The following is a 24519-nucleotide window of genomic DNA, read 5'->3' as shown; positions in this document are numbered from 1 at the left end:
TGGGAGCTCCTAGTGGGTGCGGGAGACCTTGAGTGAATGGCGTGATGTTTCTATCACTTGGCTGCCACGCAGACACACAGAAATGCTGCAATTCCTGCATTTCTGACCCACTATCACTGGATCTGTTCCCCTTCAGATAGAATGCTGTCTCCATACTTAGTGAACATTAACCCCTTAAGCCACAGGAAAACATGTAAAGGCTCAATACAGATCAACTGCAGCCTCCGTACATAAGTATTCACAGGAAGATTTTTCTTAAAGTCCCCTTTTTTGTATCACTACTTCAGGGTGAGACTTGAAATGGACAAATCAGCAATCAAATTAAAAATGCTTTTACCTATCACTGGAACAGGGGCAGTTTGGGGTTCAGTATCTTATCAACTATACTTTGACATACTGACTGGAGAAACTGGAGCTACCAAATCTTTCTCCATCTGCCATAACTGATGGAACAAATATAAAGCACAACAAACGCTCCGTGTGCACACAGTCATAGGTTACTTTCTTAAAAATTGCTTTTAATAACTGTTGCAAGGACCTCAAGGGAGGAACTAGTGGTAAGACAGGGTTGCATACCAGGTTTACAAGAAATGTGAAAGCATTTTGGGGAGGCAACGCTAGGAATTGTTTTATATTGATTCCTTTCTAGATTGTTTTCTAAATTAAGGGGTTAATCTAAAGCCGGAGGACTCGAAACAGCTTATAAAATAATGGGTAATAATTTTAGCCACAAAGGCTTTGAGGGTCTTTTATTGGCCTGCTTTTACTGTTCAAAAAATTCAAGTTCCCCAGTTTGTAACTCACAGTTGGTACAATATTGAGTTCTCTCCAAACCTACTCTGAATTAGCCGTGTCGATATATTTGATTGTTCATTCTATAAGATATGAGAAAGTTGCGTACGTTGTATTGCTTATTTTTAAAATCTCAACAATGCTGGCACAAAAGACAAAGAAAGTTTGATTTACTTTTTCGTCATTTGGGTTTAACGACGCTTAATAATGATTTAAAAGAAATTGAGAAATCAATGTATTTTTTGAAGCTATATTGTAAAAAAAACAAAGACAACAACATTATGATTCTGACTCTTAAGCTATTTATTTTGTTAACAATTTATCAAGTGCGCTGGGCTTCCTTTAGAGTCATATGAACCCTCGATTGGATATTATTGAGGGGTCAAGTATCCAAAATAAAGTGTTCTTGCGGAGAGTGATCATGTGTTTTTTTTAACTCGTGTCCTTCATGTACTTTGCTGTCCCTGCAGTTTGCTCTCAGTTCTCCCGCGGGGTGTACGCCATCTTCGGATTCTACGACAAGAAGTCCATGAACACCTTGACCTCGTTCTGCGGCGCTTTGCACACCTCCTTTGTCACACCCAGTTACCCCACCGATAATGAGGTGCAGTTTGTCATCCAGATGCGGCCTGCCCTCCGGGGTGCTGTCCTCAGCCTCCTCTCTCACTACAAATGGCAGAAGTTCGTCTACCTCTACGACACCGACCGAGGTAGGTGACAGCGCGAGCCTCGACTCGGGACTTAGAGCCGGAATTACATCACGGAAACATGTTGCAGTGACTCAGAATGGCAGACGAACAGCAGGGTTAGTAAGGGATAGATTTACCCTGTAATGCTTCATGAAAGCCCTGTAAATGCTTGAACTGTTAACACTGCACTATTTTATACAGTGGTTTGGCTGTTATGTAAATGTGAAATAAATTCACCAGCAGCTCATAACACTGGTAATAACTATTATGCTTTAAGAGACGGCATGCTCTATGAGCTATAACCTTTGGATTCTTCAAACAGTTGGCTGCTTGGTGTCAGTTAATCTCCTGTTTAATCTTGTTGTTGATATTGGCTCGTCTTTCATCTGAAATGAGGTATGTCACAGCTGCTACTAAAATGTTTTCTACAGAAATCAGAGTCTCTGCCTGCCTGTGGGGGCTGCTTATTGTGTTGTGTCAATGAGGGTTCTCTGTAGTTCCCAGATTGCATTGCCTTGTTGACGCCGTGTATATGACAACCTGTCAACGTAGCCAAGTGTTCATTTCTGGGATTTTTAATGTCAGGTGAGAAAATGAGCTCATTATCTCTCCGTAGAATAATGATCCCCTCCTCCTACAAAAACTTCAATTTATTCAAACACCACCTGGGCAGAGGGGGGAATGGATATGTTCGGGATATGACAGACAAAGCCAAATTATGTCTTCCTCTTTGTGAAGGTGTCAGTAATAGTCACTACATATTCCTCCTGCACTTTTTTTTTTATTTGTCTTGTTTATTTGCTCATTATAGAAAGGTCCTGACCCACAGATGTGCTTCAAGCCACCTGTCTTCCCTTCAGCAAGATTTCTGCTTTTCTTTGGTTCTATTTTTTCATGGTCCTGCCTCACGCCCCCACCTCTCTCTCTGTCTTGCTTTGAGGCAGAATATGAAGTGTGCTTTAGCAGAGAGTCTCTGTCTATGGGTCTCCAGGCCTGTAGGGTCTAGAGCTGAGGGCCTTAATCCTCCACACAGCCTGCAGATAATATGTGGTTAATTAGGGTCACTCTGACTAGGACACTCATTGGATCTTCCCTGCGGATGCTAGCAACCCACTCGTCCTTCAGCACAACCAATACCGCCCGTCCCCCATCCTTCTGCTTTTCCACTTCTGTCTGGCAAGTTAGACCGTCTGGGGCAGAGTGGGAAACATAGCGGAGGTGGGCAAAATAGCCTGAGATAAAAAAGAGAAAATAAAAACAGAGGCGGTGTTATAGGACGAGAGTGATAACAAACAGACATATAGACTAAAGAGTGAAAAAGGGCGATAGAGGGCAAAGGAGCGAGGGAAAATAAGGAGGAGGAGGAAACAAAACGCCAATTCCGTCCTGCAATTAAGGCAACAGCAGGTGCGTTTGATTTACAGCCTGTTACCTGTGTACAGACAATTCCCAGTGTACAGTACATCCCCGTGCTGAAGCCCCTGCCAAGTCACTTTTACCTCTCTCCTTTCTGCCAGTGGTGTAAGACGATCCCTTATTAGGGGGAGGACATTGGCCCCAGGAGGGGATTAAAGTCGTTTATTGATGCACTCCATCCAGCACTTTGGGGGGCTTTGACACTTGGCTCATCAAGCAGACAGATGTGTCAGAGAACTTCTACCTCTGCTTATCAGGTAGTGCAGCTCCCTTGGCAATATGGACACTGACTGCTGGCTAAACCAAGAGGAGTGACTGAGGAAATGGTCTTCAAGGGTGCATGATTTTTTTACCTCTCTGGAGCAAAAGAGAGCTGACAGACAACTCTCTGCATTTTCAAAGCATGACGGAGCCTCCACCATGTTTTGCAGATTTCTGTAAACTCACAGTTGTATCTCTCTCCTGACCTGCTCCATACATATTGATGAGGATTTTAACTGAAAGCTTCAGATTTGGATTCATCAGACCTCTTGGCATGGATGTTCAGTCCAGTTCTTGTGTAATTTGGCAAATGTCAGTCTTTTATCCCTGTTTCCTTCCCTTAGGAATGGTTTATTGACAGCCACCCTCCACTGAGACCATTTTTAAGGCTTAGGTGAACAGTAGATGGATCCAGTGACAACCTAGATGCATTTCTCAAGTCCTGTGTCAGGTCCTGGATTTCTTTCCTGTTTGTAAAGGATACGACTTGCAGATATTGTTTATCTGGTGTAGATAGTATTTTTAGGTCTGCCAGTTCTTCTAAAGATACAAGTTTTCTTTTATGTTTGGACAAAACACTGGTTCATCCCTTGTTAGATGCCTCTTTTATGTTTGAAGGACTCATAGGTCACAGTTAAAAAAAAAAAAATCTTTAAAACAAATCTCTGGAAATGGTCAGGTACAAGGCCTAGAATATCCAAAAAAAAAACCTCTGAAAGACCTTCAGAAAGTCTGAAGAACTATTGTACTATTGTTCAAGACCCCTTGAAAACAGTACAGGAAAGTCTGGCTCCTTGAAAGCACAATGTAAAGAAACAAGGCGTGTCTCAAGACTTTTGCACAGTACTTTAATTTCAACGTTTTTTATTTAACTTTTCAAACTTGATTCTATCTCTCCGTTTCAGGAAACTATTTAAAGTTCTGCTCACGTACTAACCTTGTAGTTCTCATGCTCTGACTTACAGCTGACTCATGTGAGTGGGAGGTATGGTGTGCAGTTAGTCACTTTTAGCCAGCGGCTTGCTGATTATATTGTGACACTATAGGTCAGCATCACATCAATTTATTATTTTTTTTATAATTACTTATTATTATTATTATTATTATTATTATTATTATTATTATTATTAAATGAGCTTAAGATGTCCTCCTTCGGAAGATAGAAGTAGCATGTTCAACACCTTAATCTGTCACAGTGCTCTGGGTCTCTCTTTTTTAATTTTTGTCTGAGGATTGTAATTAATTATTAAAAAGTCTAAATTATGTCCCTGCATGCAGGTGGCTGTGACAGATTTCTGAATTTGCAGTATGCAAGCAGCGAAATGAACAAATAAGCAGAAATCACAGCTGACCCTCTGCTCTGCTTCCGATGTATTAGTTTCTTGAGTGCCTTTTTTGCCTTTTAATTTGTGTTTTATAAAAGCATTGATCATTCATAATACTGGAAGCAACTTTGCAATTATTCTCCAAACTCTTCTATTAGGGATGGAAAACACACAGCGCTACAGAGAGGGGAAAAAATCACATAGCTGAGTTCCACCAAGAGGTTTTATTCAGTCAATAGAAAAGATTAATTACAGCCACACTATTCATTTGGCTCTGTTATTGGACTGGCAAAAAATGCTTTTAGGCCTCAGTGCAGTGCTTTCAGCCGGAGAGTGATGGTCCATATGCTTCGGGCTCAGATGTATTGGAGGGAAATGGAGGGAAATTTGTACCCTAAATGCCAATATCAGACAGCTGTTTGAAAGCAGACGTTATGATGAAGGAACTGCACTGGAAGCAAATGGAGCCTCCGTAGGCAGTGTTATACCAGCCTAATGAGTGGCTACTCTCCTCTTATCTGAGGTAATATATTGACAGGATACATTATGCGTGTGCATGTGTGTTAATATGTGTGTGGATGGAACGAGATGAAAGATCCAAACAGCTACTACTTTGATTCAACCCACAACATTTCATACAGGAAAAAAAGACTATCCCAGCAACACTTCTTCTCAATATCAATAGCACTCCTGGAGTTTCTTTTTTCTTCTTCTTTGCTTTCAGCTTGCATCAGTACATGAATTTCCCCTTAAAAGCTGGAGCTCTATAGGGTGATAGGGTGAAGGTAGATGGATCTTGCCCTTTCTGTTCTGGCGGTCAGGTATGGGCAGATAATTGCCAGTTCTGTGCAGCAGAGACAGATGATTACAGGCTTTATTGTCTCTCCCAGGCACAATCAACCCTGATTCAGCAATCTCACCTCTACGTGATTTATGAGTCTCTCTTTCTTTCTTTCTTTACTATCTCACTTCGTTCTATACCTCTTCCTTATGTGTTTTTAGCTTTCTCTTATGTCCCTTCCTCTTGGAGCTCACCGTTGTTGTATAGTAGACGCAACCTTTCCTTAAGCACAGCAAAGTAGTCAAGAAATGATGAATGAGAAGAACAAACTGTAAGCAGTCATAAGAAATGGTGCATGTTTGACAAAGGAAAACAAATTGGGATTTTCAGGTTCAGTTAGCTCAGTGTGGATGTCAGAGCTGCCGTGTTCGTAGCACTTTTGAAGTAACTGGCCCTTTGAAAACAAAAGCAGGCATACTTGATGACATTTTGCTGGCTGGAATGAAAATTTTACCTGTCGCTAATGCCTGACATTAGCTTCGTGAGTTGGTTGTTGCTGCTATTTTTGACTTTTTAATTTAAGGGACACCTTTAGTATTACATGAAACGGCAACAACAGAAATATTTCAAATGTCAGCATCTACAAAGACCAGTTGATCAGTCATGAAAAAGCAGCCTTTTGTTCTTTTGAAGTTTATAGCCAGTCAACTACTATACATAAAATAAGCAGGTATAATTAGCTAAAATGCTATACTGTGTAAAATTCTTGAAACACACCTCATTTATATCATATTATGGAAATGTGCAAACAGCCAGCACGTTTTCACTCCCAAAGCGTAACATTTTACGCTAGGTGACAAATCGTCGGTATATTACGCTTTCGGCCACCCAACGCGTCCCTATATTACGAGTTGGGAAAAATGAGGAAACATGGAAACCGTTTGGAATGAATCTACACATGTACATTTATTTTATTTAAATCGTTTTGGAAAACACTATCTAACACGATTAAGGTGGTGGTTAACGTTAGGTATAAGGCTAGGGTTACGGCTGGAATACACGGCTGGAACGTGTGTTACTAGGAGCGTCACTCTATTCGATTTCATCCACAATCCGGCACGTAGCATAGGAATGCGGAAGGTCACCTTTCTCGTTTCCATAGTACGCCTCAGGACGTGACAAATCATCGGTATATTACACGTCGGGAGTGAGAACGGCCTGCAACAGCATATATACAGTACATAAAGAAAAGTCAATACTTGGTATGACCAAATTTATTCTTCATATTTTGAAAGACCTTTAGGAGGCCTAGAAAACTATTGCTCAAGAAGATTTTAAAATATTACGAGACAGTCTGGCTCCATGGAACCAAAATAAAAACTTTTAGACAACCATTAATGCTACACAGTGTGGCGATAATGTGATGTTTTTAACTTTTTGTGTCAAATATTGACTGAAGTGACATCTTGTGTGATTAGTTTGTAGTTTGCCGATGGTTGCTGGAGCGTAACCTTCCCAGATCTAGTAAAATAAATGCTGCTTAATAACCCCTGAACTCCGTTAGCATTCATTTGTATTCCCTCCAGGTGTGTCAGTACAATTCTGTGAAAATCATCAATGGGATTTTTTAAACGTAACCCCCAAACCCACAAATAAGGGTCTATTTAGGGTGGTGTTAGCTGTAACTCTTCTGCCTTTTACAGTGTCTTAGGCTAGTAATCCAGCAATGCTAACAACTGCAGCTTAATCAGGGCAGATAATCCTATCCTAAAGCTCTGTCTGAAAAGACATGAACACACAAACAGTTAAGATGCACTGTATACCTGTAAATCCAAAGCTTGACAGGCCCGCTGTGACCAGTTACTGTTGCAAAGCTGGAACTGATCAGTCTGTATGGGAGAGGAGCTCAGACATCAGGAGGACAGTTGCCTGTTCATTCTTCTTTCATCTCTGCTGTGTCATCCTGCTCTAACACTGTTTAATTCACTGAGCTACCTTTTTGCATTATTTTATTTTGTCAGTCTGGAGAGACAACAAGATAACAGGATAAATAAATAATAATAAAACTTTTATGAAAGATGACGTAAATATGACCGAGTCTTCTGACAGTGTGAAGGCACTTTTTATGTTTGACATGTGAAGAAAAATTCACACAAGATATTCACTTCCGGCTATATTTTGTCACAAGAGCTGGAGCCGCCACCTCTTGAAATCTATCATGATGAGACAGAAGATTTTAGCATTTCGTGCAATATCTATTACCACACCAAGGCATTGATGACATGATGAAAAGAATCCCGTTGTCTCTTTCCATCATCTTCTCTACCAATCAATATTCTAAATGTGATACATTTAGATGGAAAATGATCCAACACAGCTGAAGCATGGAGCGCAGAGCTATTTACTTTTATCATTTAACTGCTGACAGTTGAAACTATAGTGCTCAATGTCACAGCCCCATTACAGTACAAAGAAGTCAAATGTTCTCCGAGCAGAAATCTTCCAGGTGGAAGCTGTATCCCAGCTTTTAGTCTTAAAAATATCCCCAGAGCGTGTTTTTGATTTACTCTGTCAATATTTTCAATGACCCCAACTACAGCTGAGTCACTTCAGCAAACTAATCTGGACCAATAAGGTGCGTGCAGAGTATTGATTAGAGCTTGCCGCAGCCACAGTGGGGCTGGATTGTTATAAAACATGCAAATGTCTACGAGCTTATTCTGATTGATTATATGGAGGCTTTACAGTAGTTATTTGAAGCTGAACTGCACACAAGCTGTCCCCAAGGCAAATATATTTACTTCCTGAACAAAAGTTACTTGCTCTTTCATTATCACCCAGGCAGCTGTCTCCCAGACAACAGTCTGAACCTAAACCTAAAACAAACAAGTCAGTCTGTGATTTTCATAATAGAGGCAGTAATTTGTTTCTGTGGGTTTGGAAAACAAATAACTTGATTTTTTTAAAGTGTCCTCTGTGGAAAAATGTAACATAATTATGCAAAGATGCAGTTATTTGTTTTATAGTTCACTGTGGTTAGCAGTTTTTGGTTTTCAGCTTGAAATGTTGACCAGGAAAGTGAAACACCAACTCAAAATGACCAAGTAACCAGCAAACTAAAATCCGAGGTACAAAACTGAAAAGGAGAAATCCTACATTTGTGATAATTAATGCTACATTTTAAAAAAAACCCAACAAATCTCATAAATTATGCCCGTGTTCACTGTCAGCTAATTTTCAGGCTATGATTCCAAGTAAAAAGCCACTCACCCGTAGACTATAAAAGATGAAAGTAAAGCTAACGTGGGAAATGGCTGCATTCTGTCTAATGGCCAGCAGGGGGGTGACTCCTATGGCTGCAAAAAAAGAGAAGACAAAAATAACCCTACAGCTCACATGATTTATGATCTCAATAAACATTATCCAGAAGAGTTTATGGCCTCCATCGGTCATTTCATGTCTTATTTAATTATGTTAATTTTGTAAATTATGCCCCCATTTAGAGGATAATAGAAGATAAAGCAGGGCATCCTTTACACTGTACTACAGTGTGGTTACCTTGCATTTGACAACTGGCTACTATATAAACATGCAGTGTCCTGATTTTCTCAGTAAGAGTCATCTGTAGCTCATAATGTCAAAAAATTCTAATCTCAGGATTCAAGAAGCAGGCTGCAAACAGGTGGGCTAGGCCATGCTGACTATGTCCATTTTGTGTTTACAGGTTGGTTTTGTTTTAAAGAATGATAGTTCTTAGGAGCATGGTGGGTCTGTTATCTCCATCAGAAGATGGTGACTACATGTGACAAAAAAGACCAACTGGAACAAGAGTGACACTGACAGAGGACACGCTCACAGTGCTGACATGCCACTTGTGTGACGTGCAGAACGTCAGTACAGCACACTTCACATTTTAGCTTTTCAGCTAAGTCACAGGTTCGGTTGTTATTTTTATGCATAAAAGGCTTGGTGCACTTTAATTTTGCTGAACTGTGTGTAAAAAATATTTGCAAGCACACTAAAATGAGATTAAATAAATAATCTGTCAGATCCTATTAATCTGGAGGCATCAATCGAAGACCACTTGGCTTTGTATTAAACCTCCATGTCTCCCCACAGACACAGTGAAACAGGCAGAGAAGATAACTCCTGGCCTGGCACAACTGGCAGAGGAATGTGCCAACAAGGCCAGGAGGCTTTTGAATGGGAGGATGACCGCACATAGTTAGCTTCATCTCCTCTACTTCCTGCCAAGCAACAGAACACAGACAGATAGAAAGACAGATATGTGGATGGGGTGAGCAATCATGCACAGCCGGTTGTACTGTAACCAAAGCGAACTTTGCTCCCTATTCTTCAGCGATCCCTCTAATTGGCTATCCAGAGACAGTTGCCTTTGTTCTCTGAAAGAGTCAAACAATAAATGCCTCCCGCTGCTCTCCTGCAATGTCTTCGATGGCAAACCAAATCAAGCCTGGCCTTTAATTTGATTGAAGTGGTTTGGCATTGTTCTCACTGGTGTAAACAGCATAACAAATTAAGAGATGTGACACGTTACCAGAAGCACAAAAGTGTAGTCCAAACTACAGTGATTCAACACAAACCATGAAATATTATTGCTTATTATTCTACACATTAAGCAGCAGTGATCTGGAAAAAGATTTTAAAAAAAGACAAAGAAAAAGAAAATATTCATTAAGATTAAAAAGACTAAGCCCCTCCCACATAATAAGTGTGGTCATTAGCATTACATTTTTGCAGCCATCATCTACAGCCCAAATGCAGTGGCTCACTCAGTTTGACAACCGCAGCTCCACACATATAAACACATGTTATATGTAGGATTTTTTAGCAATAGTTTGAACAATAGTTCAAAGGTTATCATAAAAAAACAACCCAAAGGAACAAAACCTCTCTGAAAGACCTGTGATTGGCTAACATCTTCCATCACAAGTCAACCTGAAAAGGAGTCCAAGAGATGCTGACGTCTACTTTTCTTTTAGACCACTTAAATGAAACCATGCTGAAAGGTTATTAGGAAATTTTTACCCGGTAACAAAGACTTAGAGCCTCTCTTAGCTTTAAGAAGCTGCTGTTTTACGTGCAGTTTTTCAGCTTTTCATATGTGCGGAGAAGCCTAAGCGATATTTTTCATGCAGGATTACACACCATTAGTTGTTTCTCTCCCTTTTCAATTTCTTAAACAAATTTCACACAAATAACGTCTAGTCAAGTGCAATATTGTCACCCACAACTGTTGATTTATACTCGCCGCTCGCAATGTGAGATAATAAGTGTGAATGCCAGTTCTCTACTGAAACCATGTCTATGTCATGGACCACACTTTACTTCCACAGCTTTGTGGTCTCATCACAGCCATTATAATAGGACATCAGTTGCACCCAGCTGAGACTTTATGCAGACACACACACATGCACATACACCTCTTGTGCTTTAGTGGCCCTCTCCTTCACGGCGGCTTCATAAAAACTAAATTATGCATGCATCAGAAGAATAAATCAGCTTGGACACACTGACAAGAAAGGGCACATCAGAGAAGCCATAAAATGCACAAGAAAAATAATATTAAAGAAATATGGAGGAAGCTATACAACGCTGGCATTCTTTCTCGCGTTTTTATTTTGCGCACATAAAGTAGTATCACTTCCAAAGTGACACCTCAATATACAGATAATCCAACCTGCAGCAGGAACCTGCGTGATTTAGCAACCCCTCGAAAAACTACAAGTCAAGCACCTGTAAAAAATAAAAAGCATCATATGAGAGCCATCGTCTGTCACAATAAGCACACAATAAACCCCCATGCTCTCTCTGTGTCCTCTTAACTGAACCTGGAATAAAGCCATTTTACCACCTACCCATTGCTAGCTTCAGCAGCCATGAAATTACTGCTGGGAGCTTCTTTTTTCATTATAACAAAATGTCCTGGCCTTTGCTTCAAGCAGCCATAGAAGAGGTAGATTGCCTTGATGGTCGGTCTATGTCACAGGGCCAATTTGTTTGTTCGAAATGACAAATAAAATGTCATCCTCGAGAGTAAACACAAAAAGTAGAATAATATTTGGACTTATTTTGTAAAAGGCTCTGTCATTACTCTTTCTGTTTCTGCAGATTAGAAAAAAGCTGCTGGGAGACTTTCGTGATCAGTCTATTGTTATCGTTATCGATCATCCCCTCTGAGGCCTGCACACACAGCTCTACATGTGTGCACGGATGTCCCGCCCCCCTCTGCGTGTTATAGTACGTGCTAATAATATGTCACAGTATGTGTGAGGGATAGACAAGAAAGACTGACGGAAGGGGGGGGAGATGGAGACGCTCTGAAAAATCTGTGGGAGGATTTTCAGAGTGGTGAAGCAGCTCTTCTCCCTCCTGCATATATGCACTTCTAAAGATACAGACAGCATGCTGCTTCTGTTTGATTTGACATGCGCTGTCTTTCTGATTAGGACAACACTTGGCAGTAAAACTGTTGTGGTTATAGGCCTACTGTAAATACCACATCAAAGCCTTGGCTACACACTTTTGGGCTACTTTGCTTCACGGCGAATGCTACGTCTCTAAAGCGTTCTTCTCCTGTGGGCAGGAAGAAGCTGAGGAGCTCTAACACAGCGCGACCTGATTTCACATCACATCACGTTTCTTTTTTAAAAAAACAAGTTGATCTGTTTCAAAGCCTAGTTTTTCTTACTGTTAATTGGTAGTTTTTCTTCTTTTTTTTCAGCTGTTTGCTTTAGAAGTCAATAATACACAACCTGTTAAACCGCAGCCTATTGTATACAAGTTGTGTGGCTATACCAGATAAGACTAATAGTAGGCCAGATAAAGCCTTCCTCCTAAGCCCAAGATTTTGATCTCCACTGCACAAACACTAGAGGGATCCTCAGAGCCCCGTGAGCATACTTAGCCCAGAGGCAAAGACTCGCCAGACCTTAAATATTTTAACTATTTATTCTGGTTTCCTCAAAAGACAATAGAGGAAAAAAAAAACCACACATGGTAATGTCTATATAATAAAATATAAATAAAGGAACAGTTAATGAAGAGTGAGATTTTGACAGCTTGAGAATTTTAAACAGATTGTTGCTCTGTTGTTTCACAGCTTTTCAACTTCATCCAAGGCGTCTCATTAATGGCACTCGATGTAACTGTGCACCCATAAAGAAGTGATACCAAATATAAAAACTGTCCAAAGAAAGTTGTCCTCAAATATATAAGGCTAGTCATGAAAAACAATTGTGTGGCTGTTATGACTTAATTGTAGTTACATTTCTACAGCTAGCTCCATAACACGTTGGACAAAGGCACTATTTGTTTGTTCAGTTCTTCCTCCGTACACCACCACGTTGGATTTTAAGAGAAATATTATCAAGACGTGATTAAAGTGCAGACATTGAGCTTTATTTTGACACATTTTACATTAGTTAGCATGAATTGTTTAGGAATTGCAGCCATTTTAAGACACATACATACACATAGCATAAATATAAGGAGTGTTTCTTTTATTCCTAGATAAAAATCCATTTGAGGCAGCACCTGCCTGAAGCAACATGCATCAGGCAGGTGCTGATGTCCATTTACTTATGAGCCTTTGAAAATGTGGGACCATGTATGAAAATGTGTGTAATTCTCAGAAGTGTCACTGTTCACATATTTATGGATCATGAGTAAAATGTGGAACTGCTTGCCCCCCAAACACTTTCCTCTAGTGTTAACCAGACATGCAGAACATTTGACACACCTATTTTTCTGCCACAATATTGTGCAACTAAATAATTTTTTTTTAAAAAAAACCTACAAGAAGCTTAATCTAGAAATCTGGAAAAAAGAACAAATTCACCTGCATGACTTTACCAGCAGAGGTAAATGGTTTAAGCATATTTTAAAAAATGACCTCTGAATATTCAGTTTTCCCTTGAACTACACACTTATGTAATTATCTAAAACGCATAAAGATGACGTCCCAACTGTCCCCACAGATGTTCAGCGCAACTCAAGTATCAAGCCTACAATTAAGAATCAAAGGCATTATCTTCACCGTTTCCATTCAGTTGTTTAAGATGCCCTTTTAGACCATGAACAGTGCTCAGCGGGGCGTTTCAGCTCCCCAGAGACTCTCATTTACAAGAGGATTGACAAGCTAGAGGGAAGAGCAGCCACATTTACTGCCTGCTCAGTGGACAACGCCTCATTTTCACATGTGCTCTTTAGATTTATCCTTCAGAAATTGGTTCAGATTGAACTGGTTTTACCTTCCATCTCTCCTTCTTTGCCATTAAGTGGTAGCTTTAGTTGTTTTTGGCCGCTGTTATTTATTGTGTACCACAGTGTGCTTAACGTTGACTCATCTGCTTACATTTCATTATTTGATAAGATCAGTAGAGTTTGACACAGTATGGATTATTATAATGCCAGTGATAATACAGTGTAATGATATGGGGTAATATGAGCGAGTGCTATACTGCAGTTGTGCCTCTGAAGCTCACAGTCAGTCGTGGCTAATGCGGAGGTGTATGGCTTGAGGAATTTGCAATATTTCTCTGAATTGCCTAGTTAGGCTGGATCGGCTGTGAGATATGAGAGACGGCTGTGAGTAATAGAGGGGGAGAGAGAGAGATGGAGGCCTGTGACACTCTGCATCGAACCCTAATGAGAGGCAGGGAACCAAAGGAGCTGGGCAATGAGATTAGATGCAACTCAATTCAATTACTGCTGAGCCGCCACGGGTGACGCTTCAAAACTCATCCTGTTAAGATCCGGTTCACAGACGAAGAAGAGGACTGCAGCTCTCACTCAGCCACTGTACGCTACACTGCCACAACATCTCATTCGCAACAGTTCTGATTTATAAGCACACGGGCCGTCTTTAGGCTCCTTCTGGATTTGATAGCAGAGAAATGCAGAAATAATTGAGTTTTCACCCATCGCAGCGGTTCCTGCACCGCATGCTCCACAAACTATACAGTTGTTTCAAGTGTGTGTTTCAGATTAAAGAGCAACTTAACTCCACTTTTTTATATGGGGGGAAAAAAGGCCTATCCACCTTCACATATTCAAAAACTAAAGTCAGACCCGGACGCTAGCCTTCTGCCCTCGAGTTACCCCTCTCCTCTGTCTCTCCAGTACTCATTATACTTCCTTCATCTTAACTCTGATTCCTGTTCGCTGAAATAACCCTTTTGAAGATACACATTGTGACTGAACACATAGAAAGCTGTTATGAGTCACCATAGGTCGCAAAAGCTCCAAAGGGGAAAAACACACACACACATATAAATGTTATAATCAGGCCTATACAAATATGAAACTTCTCTGAATGACCTCACCTGTATATGGCGCTCAGGGATGTTTCAACACTGACAAATTCAGCCGTGTGTTTTCTCTTTCGCTGCAGTATTCATTTGTCAGAGTTAACATTTATTTTGGCCCGTATCCTGGCAACATATAGTAGAAACACTGGTGCACTTTATCAGTGGAAAAAAAAACACTGCAGCATTACTGGTGGCTAACGTCACCGCCTCGTTCTTTAGGGCGAGGACTCAGAATTGTTGTTCATCAGCCCCAAAGCACAGAGGTTCATTTCCCACATACATACAGAACAAAATATCAGATAACTATAAATATAAAGAATGAGTTTGCATAAGGGTAGCGATAAAATTTTAAAGACATTTACGATGAAATAAAGTGTTTTATAATCTATCATTTGAGCGCTGATGAAATGGTGGGTTGTGCAGTTCTATAGTATTTAAAAGTTATATAAAATGTTTATGTGCGCGGTCAAGATTTTTTGACATTTTTTGTGGCCAGGCTGTATCTTGAATGTGTAGTTAGAGTCATCACGCTTATAGATGCTGTACACATTTTATTACGCTGTACGCCGTGTTTCAGTCCCAAGCGGCGCGTGAAAAGTCTCCCTGTCTCGATGGCGTGATTAGCACCGAGGAGCATGAGCAGCAGAAGCCGCTGCATGCCGCTGCATTTGTACTGCAGGGATTTATAGGTGGTGATAAGGAAGCCTTGTTGTTGTTGTCCATAATTTATGTAGTTGACTGTATTACATTTTCAGATGCAACACAGATGTGGGGCTCCTGTTGGTGGAAAAAAAAAGGAAGGTGTATAGAATTTATGGATTTTCTCCATGTTGGAAATAAATATTAGTAACAAAAGCATTTATGAGGGTCTCCAGTGCTCTTTAGGAAGATTAATTTACTGATTGGCTGAATCTGGAGATGGACTCTGGTCCAAGAAAGGTAAGTGGCTGATGTAACTCTTGGAAGAGCTGCATGAAGTACCAAAGACATTTATTATATTTACTTGCTGGTGGAGATGAAGAAGGAACTATCAGTCTTCTCGGGGCTGTCAGATTAAGTTGCGCTCAAAGGATACTGTTCGGTTTTTTGATAGTCCCAATCAGAATGCATGCAAACTTTTATGCTGACTTTTGAGAAAACAGCAGCAAAAAGCAGGCCTAATCCTTTTCTGGACAGACTATTTACCACCACTAGATTCCATCTCTTAATTTCCATACAAATGTAAAACTAGGCAGGCATGGAATCTTCTGTGAATCTTAAATGAATCCAATTGTTCCCACACAGTCCAGGGTTTGCCAGAGGCAGAGGGGGAGACAAAATGCCGCACAAATCAGCAATTTCAAAATAAAAGAACTCTGTGATTGTAATCTGATTGACAGAACAGTATATCCCTCCTCCACATAAAAGCATAATTCATGTTTTTCACTTCCCACTTCATCTCGAAAGTGAAAATAGGATTTCTTTTTTTGTTTCGTTTTCTGGACAGCACACTGTAGATGCTTGCGTATGTAAAGCCCAAATTTCCAAATCATTCCCGCTGCGAGAATTTAGTTTTTCTGTCATTTAAAATTATTCTGAGACATACTATTGTGCCTTTCAAGGAGCACGGGAATCACAGATTACACTACCCTAAACAAATAGATACACGCAGCCTTGAAACAAATCATCTATCATTTTAACCCACATGCATGGCATGTCGTACACCCAATGTGATTAGTGTGTGTTAAATAATACACTGGCATTTTTACCTTTACCAGCCTTCTCAACAGTTTCCAAACCAACAGAGACCATTTTGACCCAGTTAATCTGCGTGACATCTCTTAATGTGAGAAGCTTTTTATTGCCGGGAAGACTGCCATGCTATCCAGCTGGCTTGTGGTTGGTGAGGTTGTGAGCATATGCCTCAGGAAAATGAATAATGCATCCATGTTATTCAAACCTTCACTCTGTAACTTGTGCTTTAGGTAAAGGAGATCTGAGGAAGTTTAGCACATGAGAGACTGCTGCTCTGCTGCACTCATGTAAAAATGATGATAGTTTAGAAAATGTTTTTCACTTTAATTTTCACTTTTTTTTAACGTAACCAGTTGCGCTTGTTAAAAGTAATAATTCTGACAAATTATATCTATATCCATTTATATATATTGATATTGTTTTTAACTCACTACAGTGTAAAGTTTGAGACCTTTAACCCTGGAAAGACCAGTTAGCTAGACTCACTCTTTACATACAGTAGTATGTAAACTGTGTTTTGCTATAGGTTACATTCATAAGCTATGAGCTGAATCCTTAGAGTCCTGTCACCTGATAACCAGGTTGCCACATAACCTTGAGATCTGGCAGCTTAATGTCTCTAGGCAGTATGCCACCGCTCCTCTGGACAGATGACACAGTGTGTGTCGGTCTCCACTACTTGCTGTGCTGCTTGCCAAAAGGTCGTCTGGTGGAGATGTGGCTGTGTGCTAAAGCAATGTTGGCACACCAGAAGCATAGACACACATGGTACAGTAGTCTCAAAGTATTTGGAAATCCAAAAAATAACAACAACAAAAAAAAGAGAGCTACTTGACCAAATGAAAAAGAAAAGAAATGCAGAAGACAAATGCAGTGAGTCACAAAGAGGCTTCCTTGTTAGAGCTGCTGTTGTTGCTTCTTTGGTCTCTGTGCTGGCTTTGTCGGCTGTCTGCAGCCGGTTCACAGAGATAAAGTTGTACAGAAAAATAGCTCAAAATAAATAACAAAGGTAAAGTAAAAAAAATAAATAAATAAAAGTAAAATGTTTACTTTGCCCACTTATTTCATATTATGTCAGACAATTTCCATAACAGCCTCCACAGACAGGTTTTAATGGTTACAAAGTCTGCTGGGTGTATTTAAAGGGTAAAACCGCTCTGGTAGTCGGTCACCAGATTGAAGTTAAACATTGTTATTGACTTCTTATAATGTTGTCTGTAATTTCTTCCAGACTTCATATTAAAATGCCATATCAAAATTGAATCTGTTTGTTTGCCTTTCATTTCCATATTGATGTAAAATTATGTTTAGCAGGCAAAAGTATCAGGTGTCTGAATGAAGTGGCCCACGCACTAAACCTGCCAAAGTTTGGCTAAAAGAAGCTAACTATAAAAAAAATATATTTTATAGGTTGTTGGCATGCTCCTGGTTTTAATTTAGCAAGCTTTGAATGTTTTTAGTTGGATGTTGAGTCTGTCTGTCGTTTCCTTATTTAACAATATCGTAGGATGGGTTTAGTGTTAATGTTTGTCGCTAATTTAGTTAATGTGAAGGTTAGCAGGTTAGCATACTTCTCGACCTGCTATAACTGCTGTAAGCATGCTGTACCAGACATAAGGTACTGTAGGCATTGAGTTCAAATCAATTCAATAATGTTTTAATGTTTATAGCACCAAAAACAAAACTTAAGCCAACAAAATAAACACTAACTCTAATTATAAAGAGAAGCAACGTGGGCTGTTAGCTAGCTGTGATACAGTCAGCTAAATCTGGAATTGTTATTGATGATACAAGAAGCCTCGGTAATTCTGACCATAAATTATATTAATGAACTTATTCTTTGTAATGGTGAGAATGCTTATGTGCATACAGTTATGTTGTTTGTCTTCATGTACAAAAGCTAAAGTTTGGGATATGTCCAAAGGATAAACCATATTGAGGGTAAGGGTCCAAGCACTGTAAAGAACCTTGCTGGCTTTAGGACCAACAGGAATTCATTTAGTGGTCTGGATTCATATTCTTCTTCTGTTCTTAGCATAGGCACATAATTCCCTTGGATTATTTAACATTTCCCATCCATCTTTTTTTTCATCCTTGTCTCTGCTTTGGAGCCTGGCTCCGCTGCCTTGAAGAGTTACTTTTTGCCCCCAACATCGCTGTGATGATGTTGCACAGAAACAAAATCTATATTTGTCTACATGTTTGCCAGAGCATGCTGTTGCTGAAAGATTATTTTTTCTCCTCGTTTCCCTTTCTGTATCAGCTACCCACATGACAGATCATGTGAATATTATAAAAAATGTGAAAAATAAGCTTATTGCACATGTTATGACTGCATTCTGCTTGGCCTAATGATGTTTGATTTTCACAATCTTCATCACGTTCATGCCCATTTGTTATACACTGGAGACGATTTAAGCCATTTTTATTTCAGCTTGTCCTACATGCAATCTATCCCTCCAGAAATATGGTTACATTATTCATTGTGTGGTATGTGATTTGACCATAGTGTTTCTGAGCACTCTGTTAAATGAAAATATTTCATGTGTGAATTAATCATTAGAAGGGCTCATTCTCCATTCTTCTGGTATTATAATGATCTCTTGCTACCACTGGCTTGGATAAATCTTTCATTGTCTTTATCTTAAAATGAGTTGGCAGGATCCTCCAAGGAGACACAGGCTGCAATGTGTTTCACCGCACTGTCAAAGTTAACATGTGGCTGAGCTAAATGCCATAATTTAATTGATGCCAAGTGCAATAACATCACCCACTGATCTTTTAATAATATGGAGATACGATTCCTGTCCTTTCACTTCATTATGATACTGCCTTGTCAATATGCAAATGTGAATTAAACACACACACACACAGGCACACAAAGTCTAGACTCTAGACAATATTTTAGTGGGCTTGCAGACTTTGTAATGCTATTTTAGATTGTAATGAGATGGCCTTTAACCTCTGGATTCATGCAAAAACGTCTCCAGAATAAATTAGAAGCCACTCGGTTCGGCATAACTCTTGATGTGTGCCGGTCGATTTTTTTGTTTAATCCTCTGAGTTACGGTCTCACTCTCTCTCCCTCTGTAGGTTTCTCCATACTGCAGGCCATCATGGAGGCAGCAGTCGCTAACAACTGGCAGGTGACCGCTCGCTCTGTTAGCAGCACAACGGACGCAGCCGAGTTCAAGCGCATCATTGAGGAGATGGACAGGAGGCAGGAGAAGCGCTATGTGATTGACTGCGAGGTGGATAGGATCAACACTATATTAGAGCAGGTGAGCCTCTGAGCCTCAGTGTATAGGCGTGCTCATTATATCACCGCCTACACTTACACTCTACCTCAAGTCCTTTTTTTTTCGCTTGCAGTAGTAGCAGACTTAAACAGCAGATATTAAAAGGACTTATTTTATTATATACCAAAGTTTATTTAGCAGTCTTCTTGAACACTAGTTGCATCTAAATACGTGCTTTGAGTTCTTTGGCTGAGAGGGAAGATCATTATGTGTAATAAAAATTGTGCACTTGTCAGGCTAGGTTAACAGAACATCTAGCATTATGGGAAATGTAGTCTCTGTAGTTTGTTTATAATACTTACAGTCAGGATATCTTTGTGTCTTTATTAAAGTGCTGCCAAAGTTTCAGTGTCAAATGACTGATGTGTAGCGTAAAAGGCGTTAACCTCCAGAACTCTGCAGGTCCTCTTAGCTCTGTTTTATCAGGTTTAAATTAATGTGTTCCTTTTTTACAAATTTATTTTTCAGTTGCAGAAGGCAGCACTTTGTGGAGAAAAAGCTCCACTTTATCAGTGAAGTGATAAAATCAGAAAGAAACATTTAATCCGTCTATAATTTATTATCTAAGACTTTCAGGTTTTTGCTAATACTAGTGTTTTTTATGTATGTGTTTGACTCACCATAGCTAATTTTGGAACCAAACCTTCTTTCTTTTTTCTTTTTTTTTTTCCTATACTCACTCAGTTTGGGATCACCTAAGGCCTATGAGACATAGCAGCAACCCTGCCTATTTGAAGAGCCCTATTTGGCATTGTTTGGTTGCAACGTCTGATGCTGTCTCGTTTGAAAATCTTTGTGTATTGAAGCTGCCCGTGAGCCCAAGGTAGCGAGAGGTCTGAGCGTGAGCAGCCATTTGAAGAGACCACTGATGATGCAGCCCTTTTAATCCTCTCCTAACAACCCAAAACCCCTCCGTTCCTCTATCACGTCCATTGCCTGAGGAGAAAATGAAAGGTCCACCAGTCCTTGTAGTAGGGGAAACACAATTACCATGAATAGATGAGTGGCTATTATGCCATGCATCTCCTCTGCTCGCTTGCTCCTCTCCAGCCTGCACCCCTGCCTGCTGCTGCCTGCTTATAAGGCAATCAGTTCCTGAATTGGATTCTGCTCGTTAACATTCATTTAGATATTGGCTTCTCTTTGCCTCACAATATCCCCTCAACGACTGTTAGTTTCACTTGTGTTTTTATGAATCTAATTTGATCCCAGAGTCATAGTTTAAAACAGAATAGCTTTTAGTATTAATTTGCTGTGTCTAATTTAATTCTTGAACCGCAAATTTCCTCCCTTTACAATCCTGGGACTATATCAAAATACGTTTCCGTTCAAAGTCTTGGAATATGCTTCAGCTTTTAAGAAAAGCTTAGAACGCTCATTACACATCACATGTGAGGCATATTAATGGTTGCGTTTTTAATTGCTTTCTCCCTGTAAACAATAATAAGGATGCGGGGCAGTAATCTGTTTGATGTTATTCTGTTCCTGTCTTTGTTCCCACTAATGATTTTTCTTTCTTTTTTATGTTGAGCTCTTTCCTCCTCAACATGCGACGATAATCATCATCATTCATTTTTCTGCCTTGGCATTTTTTTTCTACAAAGAGGGGGAAAATGTAGCTTTTGCAGAAGCTAACCTTCAAAGCAGCAGCGTGCTCAGTTTCGCCCCTTGTTTCAGTGACAACCTCAGCATGGGATTGTTTTTTTGTTAGAGCTAATGGAAATAATCCGGCTAGCTCTGCCAATATAGATGAGTCATGAGGCATTCAGGGAAGCTGCTGGACTTCACTCTGCAGCTGCCTCCTATCGGGCCATTATACATTGAAACAGGAATGGACCGTCTCCCACGGGGGCAATCATGCCAAAAATGGCACCCACTGTCTGCTATGTGGTAAAACCCGCTGCTTCTACCTGCTGTAGTAGTTCTATTAACCAATGATTGTCGACAGATAGAGTTTAATCTGTGGCGGACTGGTGGCTGAGTTCGAACAGAACCGGTGTGCAGGCGCTGGTGTCTGCGTGTCATAATGTTGCTCCAATCCGTCAAGGTCAGTGCCTGTTGAGAGAGGATCATGACGCAGAGCAGATCCAGCTAGCTGATTGCTGGGGGAAATGGGAATCAGCTCGGTGGCTTAGTTTTATGATTTCAGTCTGAGTAATCCCACTGCTGAATGGATTTTTTTTTCTTCCTTTAAGCAGACAATGATGTTCGTGGAGTGTCGTTATCTAGCATGGGAAAGTGACGAGCTTGCACAATTGTTGCACAGAAAGAGAAACCTCTGTGCTGCTCTTCATTAACACCGCTTTTGATAAAGTGTCTGCGAACGCTCTGCTGGTTCGATCTAGTATAGTTATTCAACTTCCAAATGTCAGTATGGTTTAAAAATACAGATATTCTATGCATCCTTAAACTTAACACTTTTTTCAAGGTCTTTTTTTTTTTACTTTGTACTTTTGAATAAAATTAGATATAATAGATATTTGGGTATTTTTATAGTTATCGTTACTTCTTTTCTGTATTTTAGAATTTTTCATTTAATATAAATGAACAGCAAAATAAACTATCAAGTAATTAGACTGCTGCTCAAATGCTAATGCACCACAATTACAATTGCACAGTCATAACAAAGTTTTTAAAATCGGTCATTGTGCATACTTGATACTTTAGGTACAGTATATTGTGCCATTCACAACTAGATACCGTAGTAAAATATACTACAGTTCAGGGCTAGCTTGCATAATTCATCGGTGTGGTGAGAACATATTGTCTGAAGAAAAGCAGCCGTGGGAAGCAGTTATAATGTGAAAGTCAAAGATCTCTGTGTGCACAGTTCCATTCAAGTATCAGCTTTACAAATAGTATTACTACTAGGTGTACAGAAGCACAGTAAACACACAGGTTAGCTGTTTACCTTTAAAAGAAAATAATTTGTAATTTAGAGGAGACTGTAGATCACTACTCTTTATGCGATGAATAACCATCTAGTAAAATGTTCTTATGTTATTCTTCTGAATAGCTAACTATATAAAAGGCAAGGCAAGCGTGGGTTCTGTATATAGCATTTTTCAACAGCGAGGTCATCCTGAGTGCTTTTTACAAGATTTAAGAAGCCTTGCAATAAAACTGAACATATGCTGAGAAGATAGAAGGCTTTTTTTCTCTCTTGATCAAATTACTATGATTAAATTGTTATTTATGTGGTCGTGGTTCCCTTCTAGAATCATAATCAATTAATTGGCTTGCTTTAGTTCACCTACCATGTTCTTAAATGGAGGTTTCTACATACAAACACAAAACAGAATGTGCCTCTTCTGTGGTTGGCGCCCACCCACCCACCTGAACGTTTCTTTTATTCCCTTCGTTTTTCATTTGACATGATGTAAAAGCTTCATAAGAGAAGTATTTGCATACTGCTGCATCAGGCCAAGTTTTGTTTACTCGTACGAGAGCTGACTGAGCGTCCCTACAAATTTGTTTTGAGATGCTGAGGAGAATGCTACGCCCGGGCCATTATCATTTTATGCTGTAACAACCACTCAGGATTTATCGCCTATAGGACTTCTCCATCAATACTGCACTGCAGATAAATTAACCCTATGGCAAACCTTTCCTTATGACTAGAATATCAGACCCTCTGCCAGCTCTGCTCTCCTAAACATATCCAATCAATGTGTTTCATTGAACCATCTAGGTTTATGATAGCATACATGAACCAAAATATTTACACCGTTAAAGGAGCCCTGTAAACAAACAGCGATCATCTCTGTATTGCTACCACTGGTGGTTTTTAATAGTGAGTGTATGTATTCTAGCCTCTGAGTGTATGCTTGTTTACTTGACTGTATGTGTTGTCATGCCTAATCTGATTCATCAGTGAGATTGCTCGTACATGTATCAGTTTCCGTGCTCCTTGCTGGCTGCCTCTTCTCCTGGGATTTCTGCACTGGAGTCTGCTCAGAGGCAACAACCTGCTCATCACTAGTGTAAAGAGAGACAGGCGGGCAAGCAGACAGGAAAGAAAAAAACAAAATAATAAAATTTAAAAAAAAAAAACACACACACACACACACAGACAGACAGACAATGGCATCTTGGACAGGCCCAGGGCAAGCAAGCTGTTCAAAGACAGGCTGGCAGTGAGCACCCTGCCAGCCACAAAGCTGCATTTTCATACAGGAAAAAAAACAATAAAAAGCAAAACGGATTCACTGAAAGAGCAAGAAAAAAAGTAGGTGCATTTGGGGATTTGTTAGAACAACATTTTGCTGCCTGTAGAGGAATTAAGGGTGGCCACATTGCCTCCCCATGGAGAACTGGAGATTGTCCATCCGTTTCTCCCCTCTCCAATAGAGAAATCTGAGAAAACCAGCAGTTCAATGTATTATAGAATCTCAAGTCTTTGCATGATATCAAATTTAAGAAAAGGGTAGGACGTTTTACCATGGGAGATAAGATGTAGTGGGAGAGGGAGAGAATGGATGACAGATCGCCAGCAGCAGATAAAAGAAGGCTGTCAGCAATAAAAAGAAGAGTCTCGATCAATGTTGCGGGTGACTCAGTGAAAACCCGGGGATGACATATTGTGACATGCTGGCAAACATGGATGTGAGTGAAGGTATTAAAGAATGGGAGGAAAAAACTAATCTGAATAAATGCACTCTGGCAATCTCAGAGTTACAAGTAAAACACCACGTTAATCCCTCTCTTGCAGTCATCGCCCTTTGATTACACATCGTTGAGAAAACTGCTAAGAAAGCGAGCTAATCTCTCCACTGATATAAAAGATCTCAACATCAGCTCGTTGCCCCCATGTTGCTGAAAGAGGGGCTGATGGAAGCATAGCTGAATCCGTGCTGCTTGATGTAAAGCTAGGTGCTGCTTTCAAATCCC

The 24519-nt window shown here is 40.0% G+C and overlaps 1 protein-coding gene across 6 annotated transcripts in view; it reads left to right on the top strand.

Moving 5' to 3' along the window:
• The window catches only part of gria3b (glutamate receptor, ionotropic, AMPA 3b), an 87624-nt gene that overhangs the window by 23402 nt on the left and 39703 nt on the right, over nucleotides 1-24519 (top strand). For all 6 annotated transcript variants that reach the window (XR_010095391.1, XR_010095392.2, XM_063491423.1 and 3 more), the window contains exons 3-4: nucleotides 1263-1502; nucleotides 19424-19611. Coding sequence is in view for 4 of the 6 variants with exons in the window: in XM_063491423.1 (XP_063347493.1) it covers nucleotides 1263-1502; nucleotides 19424-19611 (428 nt within the window). In the remaining 2 variants the exon portion in view is untranslated. The remainder of the gene's footprint in view (nucleotides 1-1262; nucleotides 1503-19423; nucleotides 19612-24519) is intronic.

This window comes from Pelmatolapia mariae, linkage group LG2 (genome assembly GCF_036321145.2).
Source record: "Pelmatolapia mariae isolate MD_Pm_ZW linkage group LG2, Pm_UMD_F_2, whole genome shotgun sequence".
Lineage (NCBI taxonomy): Eukaryota > Metazoa > Chordata > Actinopteri > Cichliformes > Cichlidae > Pelmatolapia > Pelmatolapia mariae.
The sequence above is the reverse complement of the archived record's forward strand: the minus strand, read 5'-3'. Positions and strand labels throughout refer to the sequence as shown.